We start from the raw sequence: 19,308 nt of genomic DNA, 5'->3' as shown, positions 1-19,308 counted from the left end.
TTCAAGGCAATTGGGGGGGTCAATCCAGCGGTTGTGAGGGCGATTTGGCTATTCTGAATCCAACCGCTGGACGAAGTTCAGGACGACAGACCCACTTGGTAAGGGGCATGAAGTGGGTTGTTTCCCAGGTGAGGGGAAGAGGACAGGCTTAGACAACCCATTCCAATAGCTTGAGATGCAGCCAGTTCCGTCTTCCAATCTTGACCACTCCCAACCCAAACTCAGCAAAGTCGAGCTTCTGGGCCCTTTGTCAGGTATGAAGGGAAGGAAGCGAAGAGGAGTCACACTGTCCTGCAACTTCGGAGCCAAGACTAGACTCAGGTTTGCCCCACTCCCAAGCCGGGTTCTTTACCCTGTTTGGCTGATGCAGATGCGGAGGGGATGGCCTGTCCTTAGCAAAGACCAACCTCGACCCTGAACCTTCTGTGATGGGCGTTCGGGGCTACCCATCCCCTCCTGCCCTTCATTGCCCGCCTACCCGGGAACTCCCGGGACCAGGGCCGGCAGCCTCTGGGAGGGGAGCAGCACTACCCGACCGCGTCATCTGATGCTGTTTCCTGCAGGAGGGAGAAGAGCGGAAAAAAGTGAAACTCCACCCTCCACCTCTGCCTCCCGCCCCCGGGGCCAAAGTACAAAGGGAGGAGGAAGAAGGGAACGGGGCTGGAGCCGTCGGGCAGAGGGAGCCGGGCTGGGAAGCGGCAGCTCGGCCCAACTAGGGACACTCCAGCCACCCCCTGCGCAAAAAGACCCAACGGAGTCCAGGCGCTGCCCATTTTGGCCCCACCTTGCACTTGGCGAGTGCCGGAGCCAACCTCCCAGGACTGCTCCGGGACTGAGGGACGTTCGGGCCCCTCCAAGCTGGCCATGGTGAGACGCCGGAGGCCCCGGGGTCCCACCCCCAGAGCCTGACCACACTGCCCTGGGTGGCCCTCTAGAAGCCCGAGATGCGGGGGGCCGGGAGTCAATACTCCTGGCTCCCCAGAGAGGTTTGGGTCTGGGGCTGAGGGCCAGGGCCCGGATGCCCAGGTTCCGGGACTAGGGCCTCGGCAGCCAGCAGGGGTGGGGACCAGGGGCACCCAGGGAAGGTACCCCGCTTGCCCCAATATCGGCTCCCAGCCATGGAGCCCTTGAAGAACCTCTTTCTCAAGAGCCCGCTGGGGTCATGGAATGGCAGTGGCGGTGGGGGCGGTGGGGCCGGCGGCGGAGGCTGGCCAGAGGGGTCCCCGAAGACAGCGGCTTATGCCAACCCGGTGTGGACAGCCCTGTTTGACTACGAGCCCAATGGGCAGGACGAACTGGCCCTGAGGAAGGGCGACCGTGTGGAGGTGCTGTCCCGGGATGCAGCTATCTCAGGCGATGAGGGCTGGTGGGCGGGCCAGGTGGGCGGCCAGGTGGGCATCTTTCCATCCAACTATGTGTCTCGGGGCGGTGGCCCGCCCCCCTGCGAGGTGGCTAGCTTCCAAGAGCTGCGGCTGGAGGAGGTGATCGGCATCGGTGGCTTCGGCAAGGTCTATCGCGGCAGCTGGCGAGGTGAGCTGGTGGCTGTGAAGGCAGCTCGCCAGGACCCTGATGAGGACATCAGTGTGACAGCTGAGAGCGTGCGCCAGGAGGCCCGGCTTTTCGCCATGCTGGCACACCCCAACATCATTGCCCTCAAAGCCGTGTGCCTGGAGGAGCCCAACCTGTGCTTGGTGATGGAGTACGCGGCCGGTGGGCCCCTCAGCCGTGCCCTGGCTGGGCGGCGTGTGCCCCCCCACGTGCTGGTCAACTGGGCTGTGCAAATTGCCCGCGGGATGCATTACCTGCACTGTGAGGCCCTGGTGCCCGTCATCCACCGAGACCTCAAGTCCAACAACAGTGAGTTTTGGGGAGCATGGTTGGAGGGCGGCATGGCCCAAGCACACACCTGCCAACTCTCAGCTGAGCCACCTGGGGATCTACTAGAGGCAGGAGCTCCTGCCCTAGGGGAGTCCCAGTTGACTTGGGGTGCTATGGGCCCATACTGGCCCCAGAGCAGGAGACCCAGGCACCAAACAGTCCTTCACGCCCCAGCCTCGGAGGGAGTCCTTGACCCCAGCTCCCAGCCACCAGGTTAGAAAATTGGGATCTCCCAGTTGAGCCATAAGCATCCTGCCTAACCGTGGGCACTACTTCAAGGAAGTAGAGCTCTGGATGCTGGCACTCATCTTCCTCTCCCCTAAAGTTCACCCTCGTGCTGTTGATGCTCTGCTCTTGGGGTAGGAAGCTCCTCCAGAACAGAGATCTGAGAGAGAAAAGCCCCCCCACCCTCTCCCCTACCCCTGGTGGTCCAGGCTGGGGACAGGGCTGGAATTCTGGCCCCGCCCATACCCCTGACTGCAGGACCTTTAGCTGGTTATTTCAACTCAGAGCCTCAATTCTGGACTCTGTAAAAAGGGAGTGACCAGGAAGGTGAAATGGCGTAAGGGGCTGGGCGAGCCTGGCGTCTGCTGCCTGGCACACAGTGGGTCTGCAGCTGTGCGGGTGAACATTTGAGGGCTGGATCACCGATAGGGCCTTGCCTGGAATTAGCGCGTGGGGTGGGCGTGGTGGGGCTAAGGGAGACTTAAGCAGTAAGGTAATCCATCTCCAGCCATTTTAGGCCCAACACACTGCCCAGCAGGGACCCAAGACAAGCAAGTGATAGGTTCAGAGGGCTTCCTGGAGCAGACAAGCTTCACACCAGGCCAAAAGCAGACGGGTTCAGAGAGGCACCCAGTTGGATGTTCGGTCAGGGCCTGGCCAGAGCAAAGGCAAAGATGCAGGACCCAGCACCACATACCCTGCCCCCCAGTAGTGGGGACACAGGGTCGGGGCTGATGGGTTATTGGAGAGACATGGGCAGCTCTTGTGGGGGAGTGAGCATGGATATTTTGGGTCTCCTGGCCTGGGCTGACCATATACAAGTGGCTTGTGGGGAGCAGAACGCCAGGACCCAGTAATATCCGAGTCCTTGCCAGGCCTGGAGGGGTCAGGGGAAGCCTGCCACCACCCCACCTACTCCTCTCATCTAGTGGGGCACTTCCCACTGCTCAGCCTCCCTCCTTGGCCCTAGCCCTCCAGGGACCCCCACTCCCTGCTCCAACCCAAGGGAGATTCCCCGAAGGCCTTGGGGGAGGGGACTCCCTTCTGTTTTTCCTCCAGTTTTCTTTCCAGAGTAAATGGAACAATAGCCCAGGCCCCTGCTCCCCACCCTCCCCACTGCTTCCTGCGTTTCCTGCTGCCCCTGAGCCGGCTTCCTGCCCCTGCTCCAGCCTCGGCTCCCTCCCCAGCCCAGCTGCCTGCAGGGGAGGAAAGAGCAGGGGGGGGGGTCTGTGGGAGAGGAAGGAGCCAGGGATTGCACCCCCCCCCCCTCCGCTTCCCCTGTTTCTCTCCCAGAGTCTGGGTGGTGGTGAAGGGCAGGCAAGGTGCCCTCAGCCTCTCTGAGCCTGGCCTCCCACCTCGAAGACCCCAGTCCTAGGCCTGGGGTGCTGTCTGCGGGATGGTGGGGGGAGTCCCTGGGTTGGGGGGGCACAGGCAGGAAACAATGGCGTGATTTTCCTGGACAATGGGGGCCTTGTGAGGAAGCCTGGCGGGGAGCGGAGGGGGAATTCTCTGGGCCCACGAGTCACAGGACTGACCAGCCAGCCCAGCCTGGGTCTGACCTCCCCCAATTCTCCCCCAAAGGACTGCCTTTTGGAGACCTGGCCCAGGCCTCCCAGAAAGGAGAAGTAGGGACCATGGGAGGGAAGCGGAAGAGGTGTGAGCTGCCTAGGCCACTCCCTAGCCCCACAGAGGCCAGCCTGGGGAGGGGGCTGGGGGCCAGGGCCCTTTCAGAGGCCAGGAAGCCCGCAGTGGGGACTGAGAGCATGGGATCTCCAGTCCCCTCTCCTCCAGGTGGCTCCTGACCACCTCTTCCCCAAGGTCTATATCAGATGCCAGAGGAGCAACTTGGGTTGGGACAAATGTAAGGCACTTGGAAAAAAGCAGGGGATGTGGAGGTGAGGGTGAGGCTTCAAAGGTGTCAAGCCAAGTTGGGGGTGGGAGGTGACAGGCCACCAGGACAAAGAAGTCCCAAGACTTTGGATGAGAGGCTGCCTGTCTCTGAGCCTCAGATTACCTGCCGGAAAAGGGAAGGCTGGCCTCCCAGCCAGAGACGCTGGTGCAGAAAGTGCTTCACTGGTCTGTGAGGTACAAGTGGCCAGTTGGTCTTTAAGAGAATGGGTGGCTCCTGTCACCAGAGGAGACTGGAGTCCCTCTCCAGCCTCAACACACAGACCCCTTTGCCTGGTCCCACCCCAGCCACCTGCCCCCACCCTGTTGTGGTTCTGCTTTGAAATGAGCCTGTGTAGCGTTTACTGAATGGTCCAGTTCTGAGCCTCCAGCAGCCAGGCCAGAGGCTATTGCAAAGCAGGGAATATCTTGTGACAGGACAGCTTGGAGTGTCAACACGAGATGGTAGAGGACTAATCTTTAGGACAGCTGACACAGTGTCCTAAAGATGTCCCACCCTGTGTGAAGGATTTAAAAAGTGTGATCTTGTTGGGGGCGTCTGGGTGGCTCAGTCAGTTGAGCATCTGACTCTTGATCTCAGCGCAGGTCTTGATCTCAGGGTTGTGAGTTCAAGGCCCAGGTTGGGCTCCACACTGGGCATGGAGCCTACTTAAAAAAAAAAAAAAAAGGTTTAAAAAAAAGTGTGATCTTGTTAAATACTTATGACAATCATCTGAGGTGGGTTTTGTTGTCATCCTTAGTTTTATTAACTGTTCAGGATTCAGCCCCAATCTGGCTCCAGAAGACAAGAAGGTGGATGGCAGGACCATTCTCTGAATTAGGAGAAGTGGCAGGCAGATTTGCCGGGCACGGTGGGATGATGAAGGTGGTTGTTGAGGGCATTTGGACGTCAGATAGGGCACTGATGGGCAGCTGAACTGGCTTCTGGCCTAAAGCTCCAAATGTGGGAGAGGCCAATGGGGAGGGGGCAGCGGGCACTTAGGAGAGGCCAAGACAGCCTGGGGGCAGTGGGCAGAGGTTGAGGAGAGGCCAGGCTCTGAGGACCACTGACACTGAAAAGGCTGAGGATGGGGAGGCCCTAAGGAAACAGCACACACAGGCAGAGGCCCCAGAATCAAAATAAGAAGGGAGAGGGTGGACAGCAGTGCCAGATGCCCCCACAAGGCCGAGAGAGCTTGGCCAGCAGTGGGATCAGGGGGGTTATGGCTTTATGCCTGGAAAAGTGAATACCCTGGTTCTGCCACCTCCTCTGAGAACTCCTCCCTTTCGCCAGGCGGGGTTAGGCGCCCATCCCCTCTGCCCCACCCGCAGGACCCTAAGCTGCCCCAGAATGGTGCCGTCACCCTGGACAGGAGAGCTGACAGGTGTGTGTGCCCTGAAATGACATATGTTCAGAAAGGTAGTTGGCTTGGATGTCGCTTCTCTACAATTACTAGGAAAGGGAGAGGCCCTTTCAAACCCTTGATGATTCTATGACATTATCATCTTTCTGTTGCTCAAAACCTTCTTTCATTTGAGCCATGTTTGTCCTGATGAGATTTGTTAAGTTGCTGCTTCTCCTCTCTGTACAGAGTATGGTGGCCCCACCGGGGTCAACACCACAAGCCCCTGCCAGATCTGACCATCCACTCCCACATTTGTCCCAAGCTCCTCCTTTCTGGCCAAGAACCTTCACTTCTTGGACCCCTTTGTTCTTCACATCCAGCTGCAGCAGTAGACATCTTTGGTCGGAGTCTCTCCCCTGGGAGTGGCCGTATAGCCAAGAGGGGGTATGGGCACCAGGGCCTGCTGGGTTTCCTTTCTCACCAAGGGGTTCCCTCCTGCTCCGCATCCCAAGGGAGGTCCTAATTCTCACACTCCTGCCTCAGCAACAGGACAAGACATGGGGTTTCTATTCAATGTGGCATTAGGGGAAAGTTAGAACACTGGCTTTAGAACCACACAGACCAGGTTGAAACTGTTCTTTATTTGCATATGATCTCGGCAAGTCATTTCTCTGCCCAGTTTCCTTTTCTGTAAAATTGGGATGATGATGTGTACCTCAGAGATTGTTTTGGGAGTGCTAGACCTGAGCATAAATGCCCGGCCTCAAGGAGCCCCTCCATAAACATTTCCCAGCATTGCTATTTTTGTCTGAATCTACCCCAACTCTCCAGAGCAAGGCCACCTCTGTGCTCCCAGGACCTAGCCAGCATGTCTGTCAGATGACGGTTTGCTCCTAGAGCCTCCTTTGTCCCCACGACCTGAGCGTGGAGCACCCACAATCCTGCCCCCCCTCCTTCCCAGTTCTGCTGCTGCAGCCCATTGAAGGCGATGACATGGACCACAAGACCTTGAAGATCACTGACTTCGGCCTGGCCCGCGAGTGGCACAAAACCACACAAATGAGTGCTGCAGGCACCTACGCCTGGATGGCTCCTGAGGTTATCAAGGCCTCCACCTTCTCTAAGGGCAGCGATGTCTGGAGGTGAGGCCTGGGTGGAGACTGGACAAGGCCATCTGTGGGCTGAAGAGGGCAGCGGTGGCTACCCAAATCTAGGGCTGGGCAGAGAGGCAGAGCCCAGAGGGAAGGACCCAAATCATTTGGTTCCTAGTTGCTCTGGGGTAAAATGATGACAACGAGTAAGTAGAGGAGGGGACACAGACCCTTTGTCTTGCCTACAGTTTTGGGGTGCTGCTGTGGGAGTTGCTGACTGGGGAGGTGCCCTACCGTGGTATCGACTGCCTTGCTGTAGCCTATGGAGTAGCTGTCAACAAGCTCACGCTGCCCATCCCATCCACCTGCCCTGAGCCCTTCGCACAGCTCATGGCAGGTAAGGGAAAGGGGCTGGAGGGTGAGGGACAGGGCTCCTTGGCACAAGACACATCCACCCACAGACCCCTTCTCATTCTGTTCCCCCTCCACTCCGTGTCCCCAGACTGCTGGGCGCAGGACCCCCACCGCAGGCCCGACTTTGCCTCCATCCTGCAGCAGCTGGAGGCGCTAGAGGCGCAAGTCCTGCGGGAAATGCCGCGGGACTCCTTCCATTCCATGCAGGAAGGCTGGAAGCGCGAGATCCAAGGCCTCTTCGACGAGCTGCGGGCCAAGGAAAAGGTGGGGGTCACGGGATTGGAAAGAGCCACCGGGAAGTGCCTCCCCATCTCCTTGGGGCAGAGAGCGGGGGCCGACGCTAGGGTCCGTACCGGCCTGATCCCACTGCCTTCACTGTCCCGGGCACAGGAACTTCTGAGCCGCGAGGAGGAGCTGACCCGCGCGGCGCGTGAGCAGCGGTCACAGGCGGAGCAGCTGCGGCGGCGCGAGCACCTGCTGGCTCAGTGGGAGCTGGAGGTGTTCGAGCGCGAGCTAACGCTGCTACTGCAGCAGGTGGACCGCGAGCGGCCGCACGTCCGCCGCCGCCGCGGCACGTTCAAGCGCAGCAAGCTCCGCGCGCGGGACGGCGGCGAGCGCATCAGCATGCCCCTCGGTAAGGGGCGGGGCCCGGCGCGCCGCCCAGCCGTTGGCTGCGTGAGCGGAGGGGTGGGGTCAGGCCTGTGCCGGCCACACTGGGATTGGTCGCGGATGTTGGTGGGTGGGCCTGTGAGCTGAAGGCTGGAAGGGGTGGGGCCCGGAGCGCTGTTTTCGTGTGTGGGCGGGTTCTGGCGGAAATATTTGCATGGCGCCCGGGGAGGGGCGGGGCTCATGAAAGTTCTGGTAAGACCTTGGGGACCCGGCGGGTCTCCTCGCGGGAATCCCCGTCTCCGCACAGCTTCTTCAGAAGGTGGCGTCCAGGCCCTCCTCTTTCCTTACCGAGAGCCTGATGGGGCCCAGGAAGGCAGTGATGCCAGGCCCGGTCCCTGCACTGCCTTCGTGGCCTGGGAGCCGGCTCACGGCCCTGAGGGTTAGACGTGGCTCTTCTTCACCACAAACCTACACCCTGCTTTCCCCCCACCCCAGACTTCAAACACCGCATCACTGTGCAGGCCTCACCTGGCCTGGACCGGAGGAGAAACGTCTTCGAGGTCGGAGCTGGGGATTCGCCCACCTTCCCCCGGTTCCGGGCGATCCAGTGTAAGAAACCTCCTCATGCAACCCCCCCCCCCACACACACACACCCGTTATCCAACTTCGGTCAAACTTTACCTTAGGGGGTGGATGCCACCCACTGTCTCCTGCTTTAACTCCCAGCACCCGGGCTCCCTCCCATGTCTGTGGTACCTCTGAGTTCTCTTGGCAGCATTCATTTTATCTAAGTTTTATAGATGAGAAAAGTGAAAAAAGTAACTTGCCAAATGTCACACAGCTGACGAGGGGCGGGGCCAGAATTCAGACACAGGCAAGCTTGCCACTGGGTGCTACTGAGCACAATGGCAGCTGAAAGACTGGGTGAGATGCCCCGCCCCACTGCTAGCCCCAGGACCCAAACCCACCTTCCCCATCTCCATTCTGTTAAGATTCTCTGTGCCCCAAAGCCCACCCTCGGAACAGTATGGGTTCCAGCCTGATCCCCCATCCCCTAAGAAGTTGTCCCTGGTGCCTGACTCTCATGATGGGGCTCTTGACCTCAGCTCAGAGTCCCCGGTTTTCCTCCTACAGTGGAGCCTGCAGAACCAGGCCAGACATGGGGCCGCCAGTCACCCCGACGTCTGGAGGACTCAAGCAATGGAGAGCGGCGAGCATGCTGGGCCTGGGGTCCCAGTTCCCCCAAGCCTGGGGAAGCCCAGAATGGGAGGTGAGTGCCTGAGTGCCCCCACCCCGCCATCATCTGCCTCCCAGTGGTCCCGAGATTCATGAAGCCCAACTCCCCTCCCCTCCCCAGGAGAAGGTCCCGCTTGGACGAAGCCACGTGGTACCTGGATTCAGATGACTCATCCTCCTTGGGATCTCCTTCCACACCCCCAATGCTCAATGGTGAGTGGCCTTGTCTACCCCCTGCAGACTCTTGCTGCACTCCTGTGGGTACTATGGGGAGAGCTACAAGAAGTTAACTGTGGGGTAGGCCGTTCCTAGGACCCACATCTGACCTGTAGGTCCACAGCTGAGCCCAGGCTTCGGGAGGCCCAGAGTGCGGTCCTCTTGTCCAGGCGTGGCCTGCAAGAGGGCTCTGTCCTGGCCCTGTGGCAGCTGTTTTGCCTCGGCAGGCTGTAGGGAGGGAAGGAAGACAGGGAATGGTACTCCCCATCTGGGACCCAAGGGAAGCTGAGTCCAGAGAGGGGAGGGAAACTGCCCACACGTAGTGGAGCCAGGCAGGTGGCTGCCACACTGTGCTTCTCAGAGTCCCTTCTGGGGATCCTCTAGGTGGAGAAGAGGATAAGAAAGCTGAGCAGAAGGGGATCCAGGGCCTGCTTTCACTGCATCCAGAGCAGTTCTGAGCTTTTCTGTCCTCCAGGAGGATAGCTGTAGTTACTAGGCTCCAGGCATGCCATCTGAACGACAACCCAGTGAGGGACATGCTATTATTATTGCCATTTCAGAGATGAGAAAATTGAGGCTCTGAGAGGGAAAGTAACCTACCTAGAGCCTTCACCTGAGGATTTGAACTCAGAGAGGCTTAGAAGCTTTCACTTGAAGCAAGGGTTGGGCACATAGACACTGCTTGGGAAGCTAAGGGGTTGAGCAGAGAGCAGGGCTCCTGTGTCAGAGGGATAAGAGCTCAGCTCAGGATTGGCAAGGGGTAGAAAGCTGCATCCTTCCTTGCCTCTGGGTCCCATCAGCGCCCCTGTCACCCCACCCAGCATATCACCTCCATCATTATCGAATTACATTTTCATAGCAGTAACAATGGGTAACATTTACTAGGTCTCTCCTATGTGCCAAGCAATGCTGTGAAGTGGGTATTAGCACCATCTTGTAGAGGCGCAGAGGGGTTATGTGGTTTGATGTAGGGCACACAGCAGAACAAGAGATTTGAACCCAGGTCTGACTCCAGAGGCGGGACCGCTGACCCTCATCTGCCACACCATTCGCCACTCCAGAAATCACACTGCCCCAAGCTGGCTGGGCCGCAGGGACTGAATTGAGAATTGGAAGGCCAAGGGGGAATCTTGGATTCACCTGCTCTAGAATGTACCAAGCTAGAAGGGCCAATAGAGAACTTAAAGTCCTGTCAACCCAGGTGTGTAGTTGAGGCAGCCCCTACCATGTTCCGCAGAGCCCTCTGGCCCTGACCTTCCCCAGCAAGCAGGAGTGGGACACAGGGGCCTGTACGCAATCCTTCTCAAGCTTGCCCCTTATCTGGAAGGATCTCACCTACCCCAGCCCAGTTGCTGGCCGAGCACCTGGTTCGCGGAGCAGAAGCCCACACTCCAGTGGCCATTTTGGGCCCAGGAGAGTACATGACCTTGACCTCTCAGCCACCCACAGAGTCAAAAGGCTGGCTGAGAATCAAAGAAGACCCTATGAGATTGCCCTAGGCATACGCCATACTACTGGGGAATGGGTTGCAGTGAGTTGCCTGCTGGTGGACGCAGTCAGCCTACTCTGAAGGAATAGCCCTTCTGATCCTCATGCCCCAGAGGTTCTGGTTCAGGTTCAACATGAAGCATGTTGCCCTGTAGCTACTAACGACCACATGGCACGTCCTTGCTGTGAGGCCCCACGGAAGCAATTTCACCTTCGTCTGTGGGTCCAGGATGGCTGTACTGCTTTATCCTAAAGCACAGGCGTGGGGCTTCAGTGTCCTCTGGGGCACCACTCTCCTAGCACCTCCACATGCTGACCCTCCTGGATGCTCTCTGAACCCTTTGGCTAAGGTTTTGATAGAACCTTCATTATGTGGATGGGATCAGTTGATTAAACCATTGGCTGTTGGTGATAGACCTCAATCTCCAGCTTTCTAGTCACATGGTTCATGCCCCCAGCAACCGGACCCCGATCCTTATGGGCTTTCCAAAAGTGACCTCGTTAATCTGAACTTAAAAGTGATTAAAAGGGGCTGGTTAGGAAGAGCAGAAGAGGCCCCTTTTACTTATGTCAATCAATCACTTAGGAAGATCTTAGAGTTTGAAGAGTTCTGTGTCAAGAATGAGATGAAGACTTGATGGATATTTTTTATTGTAATTAACAGTATCACAGCTTCACAGAAGAGGTGCCCCTTCACATAGGTTTTTTTTTTTTAAGATTTTAATTTATTTATTTGACAGAGAGAGACACAGCGAGAGAGGGAACACAAGCAGGGGGAGTGGGAGAGGGAGAAGCAGGCTTCCCGCTGAGCAGGGAGCCCGATACAGGGCTCGATCCCAGGACCCTGAAATCATGACCTGAGCTGAAGGCAGACGCTTAATGTCTGAGCCACCCAGACGCCCCCTTCACATAGGTCTTAAATGGTGAATAAGGGATCACAGAAAGCCAAGGTGGGAAAGGTGTGCTGGGCGGAGGGAATAGTGTGTGTGCAGGCACTGGGCTTCCCACACCCAAGGGAGAGGAAGCCTGGCTGGAACTCGGAGGGGAGTTGAGAGCCAGGGAGTTGTAGGCCCCAGGCAGCAGGTGGGGGCCAGGCCTTCGTCCCCTGGGTCTGTGAGGCCCAGCCCAGTTCCAGCAGATGTCGGTTGAGTGAATGAGTGGGTGAAGCTGGAAAAGCAGGCAGGAGCCAGTTCAGGAAGGGCCTGGAAATGAGGGGGAATTTAGCCTATTTGCATTTTAGAAGGCAGGGGCCTGGGTAGGGGGGGATAGGTCAGAGAGACTGGGTAAGGGTTGTAGCTGAGAAAAGGGACCCTGAACTGAGTCCTGGTAGTAAAAGCTCAATTTCCCCAGCATCGAATTTCTTCCTCTGGACACCCAGCCCCATGTCCCACTCCAGGCCTGGCCTAAGGTGGGTGGAGTGAGGGAAGGCTTTGAAAGCCCAGCCAGGAGCTTGGACTTTATGTTAGTGGTAATGGAGAGCCATGGCAAGTTCTAGAGCCAAAGAGGACTTGACAAAATTGGGCTTTGAGGAGGCCATCACGGGACCATAGGACCCTACCACCACCACCTTCTCAATGTCCGGTTCCCCAGACTCACCACTGGTGGTCTAGAATGGAGTCAGGCCAAGCTTAGGCCCATAGGCAGGACACTGATGTCCTGAAGTCCAGAGCAGGATCTGGTTGGGAAGTGGCAGAGAGCAAAGGCTTCACTGCCTCCACCTGGAGTGAGGCCATCTCCAGCCCTCACTGGCTGTGCAGCCTTAGACACACGTTAACCTCTCTGAGCCTGGAACCCCTGGGGCATGAGGATCGGATAACATAATGCCCCTAAATCACCGAGCTCAGGCCTGGCACAAACAGCTGACCGCTCTGAGTTTCTGTTCCCTCATTTCTAGAATAGGGACAGTGACCCGTGCCTCTCGGGGCTGTCGTATACCTTGGAATTGACCTGTGTGCCCTGTACAAGCTACTGATGGAGTTGGGGCAGAAGGCCCCGGGCTGGCCCGCCAGGAAGGAGGTGGGCACAGGGCACAAGTCCCAGCCCTGTCCTTGGAGCTCTGCAGATGCCCCTGGCTGGCCATTAAGGCCGCTGAAGTCAGCTGGGATCTGGCCTCAGCTTGCCTCCTGGCGGGCTCACCCCCGCCCCCATCTCCCGGCTCCCAGGCTTTGCTCCTGCTGACTCCTCAGCCTCTGCTGACCCCCCGCATACCCGCGCCTTCTGAAAGGCCAGAGAGAGAGAGAGAGAGAGTGTGTGTGTGTGTGAGAGAGAGATGGGGGGAGGCCCGGTGCCTAGGGAGGGACTGGGTGGGGGAGTAATGGAGTCAGGGAAGACGTTGGTGGGGAGCAGACCTCCGTCCTTGTTCCAGGGCCACTGAGGGGTCCCCGTGGCCCCCGCCCGAAGACGGCCTAACGTGTGCCCGCCCCCCGCTGCCAGGTAACCCCCCGCGGCCGAGCCCGGAGCCCGAGGAGCCTCGGCGCCCAGGCCCGGCGGAGCGCGGCAGCGGCTCCGGGACGCCCAAGCTGATCCAGCGCGCGCTGCTGCGCGGCACCGCCCTGCTCGCCTCCCTGGGCCTGGGCCGCGACCTGCAGCCGCCGCCGGGGGGCCCGGGCCGCGAGCGCGGGGAGACCCCGCCGCCAACGCCCCGCGCGCTGCCCGCCACGTCCCCCGCCGAGCCGCCCCCCTCCCAGCTCATCCGCTTCTCCCCCAAGACGCCCGACGGTCGCGCCTCCCCGCTGAGCCCGGACGCCCCCGGCCCGCCCACCCCTGCGCCCCTGCTGCTGGAGCTGGGGGTCCCCGTGGGCCAGCTGTCCGCCAAGAGCCCCCGGCGCAAGGAGGAGAGGCGTGGTGAGTGGCCCGAAGCCGGCCTGCTGCGGGGGGGTGGGGTGGCGGGGGGACAGAGGGGAGGAGGGGCTGCTGGGGGCCTGCAGGGCAGTAGGCGGGGGAACGCCTGTAAGGACCTGAGTTCTAAGTTCAGCCACCCAGTGGTGGGGGATGGGGTGGGGCTCGGCCAGGCGGGTTGTGAAATAATAAGAATAATCATCGGGAGGTGAGGTGACGATAGCTAGCTAACGCCTACTGGTTGCTAACTTGCGCCAGATACTGTTTCTCTGCCATAGAGAGAGATTTGTCTCATTTAACCACCCTGGCGACCCTGTGAGCAAGGTACTCCTGTTACACCCAGGTTCTAGATGAGGAAGCTTAAGGCACAGAGAGATCAAGGGGCTCAAGGCTCCCACCAGTAAATGGCAGAGCTGGGATCCAGGCCCAGGCTTGCTCTTAGCACTGCGTAAACAGATGCTCCACAGAGCAGAAAGGGCCATGGACGTTCTGAGTCGAGCAGCTCCCTGTGCAGGTGGGAAAACCAAGGCACAGAGCCGGGCAATGCCTCCTGCGGACACCCAGGACTTGGTGGCTGCCTGACCCCCGTGCCCCCTCCCCCCACTTCCTAGGAAGCACTGTCTCACCCCCACCCGGGATATCACGCTCCGCTCCTGGCACCCCAGGCACCCCACGCTCACCGCCCCTAGGCCTCATCAGCCGACCCCGGCCCTCACCCCTTCGCAGCCGCATCGACCCGTGGAGCTTCGTATCAGCTGGGCCACGGCCTTCGCCTTTGTCCTCGCCACAGCCTGCGCCCCGCCGGGCACCCTGGACCTTGTTCCCAGACTCGGACCCCTTCTGGGACTCTCCACCCACCAACCCCTTCCGGGGGGGCCCTCAGGACTGCAGGGCACAGACCAAAGACATAGGTGCCCAGGCCCCGTGGGCGCCAGAGGCAGGGCCCTGAGTGGGCCGGGCCGCTCCCCCGCGCTCCAGCTGCCCCAGAGGACCCACAGTATACACTGGAACAGGAGCCGGGCAAGCCTGGAGCTGCCTGGTTTCCCCCAGGGACCCCACCCCCTTTGGGGGTCAGGAACACTACACTGCACAGGAAGCCTTCACACTGGATGGGGGGCCTACAGCCCCCACACACCTGCAACCTGTGGGTCCCCCGACTTACCTGCCCCATTGGGGCCCAACACTGTACCCAGCTGGTTGGGAGGACCAGAGCCTGTCTCAGGGAATTGCCCCCAGGGGTGGTGCAGGAAGGAGGGGAAGTGCAGGGGAGAGGGGCCAGCCTCAGCTGTCACCAGCACTTTGGACCAAGCCCTGCTACTGTGGCCCCTGCCCCAGGGCTTAGTGCCTGGACCCCCCCACCCCCACCCTGGGGGTCATCTGGGGCCAGGACTCTCTGGTGCCTTCCTGCTGCCCCGGCCAGGGTTGGGGCCTCGGCCTCGGGATCCAATGAAGCCAAATAAACTCCCCAAGCTGTCTCCCCAAGCATAGCTTGTCACCTTTTTGGAGGTAACCGGGGGATCCAACCCGTCTCGCAAACCTGGTGACTTCAAGCCCCCAGTACAATGGGCAGGCGGCCTGGGCCTCGGCTGGGGTCCAGTCCATTGGCATCAGTCAGGCGGTCCAGGCCCTCGACGTCCTCGGCACCCACCCTTTCCCCACCCTTGCCAGGCCTTTCCTGCCATTTCAAGGGACTTTTTGCCCTGATTCTTCCTGCTGCTGGGCAGTCCCCACTTATCCTCAGGGCCCAGCTGCAACATCACCTCCTCTGGGACACCTTCCCTGGCCATGCGACCCCCACCACAGGCAGCTCGCTGAGCTCGGGAGGCTAGAGTCCTCTGGGCAGCATCTTGGGGGTTTGTCCTGGGTTTGTCTCTAGTCCGTGGTCTGGCGCCAGGAGGAGTGACCCGCCCTGACACAGGGCCCTGCCCACCTCTTAACTGCCACGGGGTTCTGTGGGCAGCCACCCCCACACCATGCCCCAGGGCAGGGCCCCTCCGCAGGTGCGGGGAGCAGTAGCCTAGGCTCTCCCACCCCTGTGCACTCCCCAGCAGCCAGGCCCACCTGGTCCCCAGTGTTAGGAGGGCCCAGCACAGAGAGTTCTCGGGGAGGACTCAGAACGGAGGTGTGAGAAGACCATCTGCCCAGGGTCCGCTGGGCATCCTTGGCTCCTCTCCACTCCACCCTCCCTGCCCCTAACTGACCCATCCCAAATCCTGTCACTCCTCTCCCCTCCTCCTTCTAGGAGGCCTGCAGTAGCCCCCCACAAGTCCTTGGACGACTCTTGTCCTCAGGGCCCTGTGTCTTTACCCCCATTGTCCCCCCACGGCCAGCCCCCCATTCCTCTCACACCCCGAGCTCTCTCGCCCCTCGCCTGGCCTCTCCTGTTCCCCAGCTGTAATGTCACCCTTCACTCCTCCAGGAGCCTCCCGGAGAAACTCCCCCCCCCCCAAAACTTCAGGACACATGTTACCATGTGAACTTGGCATGTTTCCTTGCTAACGGGTATCTTTTTTTTTTTTTAAGATTTTATTTATTTATTTGAGAGAGAGAGAATGAGAGAGAACACATGAGGGGGGGAGGGTCAGAGGGAGAAGCAGACTCCCTGCCGAGCAGGGAGCCCGATGCGGGACTCGATCCCGGGACTCCAGGATCATGACCTGAGCCGAAGGCAGTCGCCTAACCAACTGAGCCACCCAGGCGCCCGCTAACGGGTATCTTATGGTGACACCAGGAGGGAAGGGACCTGTGTCCTCTTCTCTAGTGTTCTCAGGATCAAAGCACTTGCTGAGCGGGTGAATGGAGTGTGCGTGACCGAGCGCCTCCTTGAATAAGCCACCGCAGCGTGATTTTGAGCCAGTCGCTACCTCCTCGGGCCTCACCCTGCGGCACCCCACCCGCATCCCCCCAGCTGCAGGGAATTGGCCCCAGAAGCTGGGAGGAGGGACCCCAGGCCCCTCCAAGCTCATTCACACTCTGCCTCGATGTGTCCCAGCTGCCCACGCAGCACCTCCTCCCAGCCGCACCCTGCCCAGCCCCTCCCCAGAGCAGTCGGCACTCGGCTCCCACAGCACCTCCAACCCCAGGCGGCTCGCCATGGGGGCTCTGAGGCCCTGCGCCCCGCTCCCACTACTGGTTGTGGCCCACCTGCTGGCCCTGGGCATGGGGGCTATTGTGCTTCAGGCCCTGGAGGGGCCTCCAGCACTCGAGCTCCAGGCCAAGCTCAGGGCCAAGCTGGCCACTTTCCAGGCGGAGTAGGGGCTTGCCTGCCCCCCGGGGCCCTGGAGGAGCAGCTGGGCAGCGCCCTGGCAGCCCAGGTACACGGGGTCTCCAGCCTGGGCAATGGCTCAGAGGCCAGGAACTGGGATCTGCCCTCGGCCCTGCTCTTCACTGCCAGCATCCTCACCACCACGGGTAAGGCCGCCAGGTGGCCAGGCAGGAGGGGACTCCTAGGGGCCCTGGGGGTGTAGCCCTTCTCCCAGCCCCCACATGCCAGACAGAGCCCAGGCCTGATGAGGCCTGACGTCACAGCTGGGGCTTCCCACACCAACACCCCAACTGGTGCCTCAACTTCAGCTGCCAGGTGGGGTGTGTCCTCAGCCACACCCCCTGACACCCCCTAAGACCCAGGAGAGATGCCTAGACCCCAGGGCCTGAGGCAAGGTCAGGGGACAGGTGTTGTGGGGTGAATTCTTGGATGGAGGAAAATGGAGTGAATGGGGTGAATTCTTGGATGGAGGAAAATGGAGTGAACCCAGGAGTACAGATTAAGACCACCAACTCAGGAGACAGTGTCCAGGGGGAGGAAGTCCTGATGAGATGCTAACCATGGCGAGAGGGCACGGAGATGAGGGATGAAGGAATTCCTGGCAGGGGGAAGAACATGTGTAAAGGCCCAGAGAGATAAAGGAATGGGACCCACAGCTCTGGAGGCTTTGCATCCTGCAAAGTGTCTAAATGTTTTTTGAATTAAAGTCTATATTGCCCACTTCTGTTGAACAATCAGGAAACCTATTTGCTTTGGGCTAGAAGCTGGCAAGGGATTCTGTATTGTCTGGAATAGGCCTGTTCTTCGGGGCAGAGCACGTCCTCTCCAGGCCAGCCCAGTCCCCACCACTCCCTCTTGTCTCCCATCTGGCTTCTCTAGGCATTTGAGTATACAACCTCCGGACTAGCCAGTCCTGTTCTCCCAGCACACCCTGCTCTCCCACCTCTCCCTAAATTTTCCTGCCTGTCTCCGCCACCCCATGGCAGGGGCTGGGCAGACCCAGATGCCAGTGAGGGCTTAGCACACGGGATGTCTCAGTACACCTTCGGGAAGTGAAAGAGCGGGTATCTGTCTTCCTAGAGGATTCGGAAGTATTGTATTGGTCAAGGGCAGAGCTGAAGAATCTGAGAAAACCAACCTTCCCCTGGGGCAGGACAGTAGTTCTCAGAACTATCCCAGCTACAAGAGGCCTAAGGTGACTACCTCTTCTAATCCTTACATTTTCCAGAAAAGAGTGGCCAGAGAGGTTTGTTTGTTTGTTTATTTGCGACTGGGGGAAGTGGGGGGGGAGGCGGTGCCCAGAGGGAGAGGGAGAGAGAATTTTAAGCAGGCTCCAGGCTCCGCACAGAGCCCCACGTGGGGCTCGATCTCATGACCCTGAGATCATGACCTGAGCTGAAATCAAGAGTCGGGACACTGTAACCAACTGAGAGGAGTGACCAGAGAGGTTCGCCCGCCCAGCGAATGAGGAGCAAAGCCAGCCAGCCGGAGCCTGGGCCTGAACAGTTCCCACCATCTCGGCCACCAGAGGGCAGCCTTCTGCCAGAGGCCTTGTTCGGGGAAGGGGGCCCCACCTGGCATCCCACTCAAGGGTTCACTGCCCAGCGCCTCTCTCCTTTCCAGGTTACGGCTACATGGCCCCACTATCGGCATCCGGAAAGGCTTTCTGCGTGCTCTACGCAGCCCTGCGGCTGCCGGCCCCCCTTGCGCTCCTGGCCGCACGGCGCCGCCGCCTGCTGCCCCTGCTCAGCCGCCCAGGTGCCTGGGTCCCCAGCCAGTGGCGGCTGGATGGGGCCTGCTAGCGGCTGCGACCCTCGTGCAGCTGCCCGCACTGGTGCTGCGGGGTCTGCGGGGTGACTGCAGCCTGCTGGAGACCGTCTACTTCTGCTTCAACTCGCTCAGCACCCTGGGCCTGGGGCACCTGCTGCCGGGCGGCGGCCGTGGCCTGCACCCCGTGCTCTACCAGCTTGGCTAGCTGGCGCTTCTCGGTGAGTCCAGCTGCCACGGAGTGGGAGGGAGAGGAGACCGGGGAAGGGGGGCGGGGACCAGGACTCCCATCGACGGCTGGGGAGGCTGAGCACACAGGTGCAGGGCCACGGCCCTAGGGTGTGGTGTGCGGGTTGTGGTTGGAAGAACCCTGATGGCAGTGTTAAGAGGATTGAGTGGCACCCGGTGCCGGGGATGGCGGGTCACCTGCCTGGGAGGGGGGCAGGGAGCATCCCTGGCCCCCCAAGAGCTGCCCTAGCAATCTCTCCTCACCAGGTTACTTGCTCCTCGGGCTCCTGGCCACGCTGCTGGCTGTGGAGACCTTCTCAGAGCTGCCACAGGTCCGTGCCCTGGTGACATTCTTTGGGTCCAGTGGCCCGTTGACCGCTGAAGGCCAAGGTGGCATCCTGGGCCAGGATGAACTGGCTCTGAGCACCCTGCCACCCTCGGCTGCAGCCCCAGAACAGGCCCCGACTTGCTGACAGGGGCCAGGTGAGGGAGTTGAGCTCCTTTCAGGTGGACAAGACTGACGACGACGAGGAAGCCTCCAGAGAGGGGAGGGGAGGGGGTGACTGTAAGGACCTCAGGCTATAGTGTATTTTAAAAGAGGGGGAGCAATAACCCCGACTGTTTTCGTCTCTTCTTTCAACATGGGACCTCTAAAGCGATCAACGACCTAAACCCCATCATCCTTAAACCCCACCATCCTTTGAAGGTGAAGGCCGAGCAGGGCCCCCGCTGCCTCTGGGAACCTCAAAGCCCGCCCGGGCCCCACTTGGGCTCGCAGACAACCTTATCGGCCTCAGCCCCACCCCCTTCCGTCTATTGA

The 19,308-nt window shown here is 59.9% G+C and overlaps 2 protein-coding genes across 2 annotated transcripts; both read left to right on the top strand.

Annotated features, from left to right (window-relative positions):
• The first annotated feature begins 525 nt into the window (after nucleotides 1-525).
• MAP3K11 (mitogen-activated protein kinase kinase kinase 11) lies at nucleotides 526-14,445 on the top strand. The gene is made up of 10 exons (XM_035013247.1): nucleotides 526-1,857; nucleotides 6,298-6,478; nucleotides 6,676-6,824; nucleotides 6,930-7,105; nucleotides 7,232-7,475; nucleotides 7,946-8,059; nucleotides 8,585-8,720; nucleotides 8,808-8,899; nucleotides 12,824-13,234; nucleotides 13,840-14,445. The coding sequence occupies exons 1-10, from the start codon at nucleotides 1,119-1,121 to the stop codon at nucleotides 14,175-14,177; spliced, it is 2,580 nt and encodes an 859-aa protein (XP_034869138.1). The 5' UTR covers nucleotides 526-1,118; the 3' UTR covers nucleotides 14,178-14,445.
• Nucleotides 14,446-16,321: 1,876 nt separating this feature from the next.
• On the top strand, nucleotides 16,322-19,281 carry KCNK7 (potassium two pore domain channel subfamily K member 7). Its single transcript, XM_035013238.1, is given in 5 exon segments — nucleotides 16,322-16,478; nucleotides 16,481-16,639; nucleotides 18,117-18,281; nucleotides 18,284-18,481; nucleotides 18,756-19,281. Coding segments are annotated over 5 exon segments (885 nt in total). The 3' UTR covers nucleotides 18,962-19,281.
• Nucleotides 19,282-19,308: the final 27 nt, after the last annotated feature.

Source organism: Mirounga leonina, unplaced genomic scaffold (assembly GCF_011800145.1).
Source record: "Mirounga leonina isolate KUSES-001 unplaced genomic scaffold, KU_Mleo_1.0 Mir_166, whole genome shotgun sequence".
NCBI lineage: Eukaryota > Metazoa > Chordata > Mammalia > Carnivora > Phocidae > Mirounga > Mirounga leonina.
This window is presented reverse-complemented; position numbering and strand designations above follow the sequence as displayed.

Coding starts and splice junctions, on each gene's coding strand:
- MAP3K11 (XM_035013247.1), top strand. CDS start 1,119: ATGGAGCCCTTGAAGAACCTCTTTCTCAAGAGCCCGCTGGGGTCATGG. Junction 1,858..6,297: donor AGACCTCAAGTCCAACAACA/GTGAGTTTTGGG, acceptor CCTCCTTCCCAG/TTCTGCTGCTGCAGCCCATT. Junction 7,476..7,945: donor GCGCATCAGCATGCCCCTCG/GTAAGGGGCGGG, acceptor CCCCCACCCCAG/ACTTCAAACACCGCATCACT.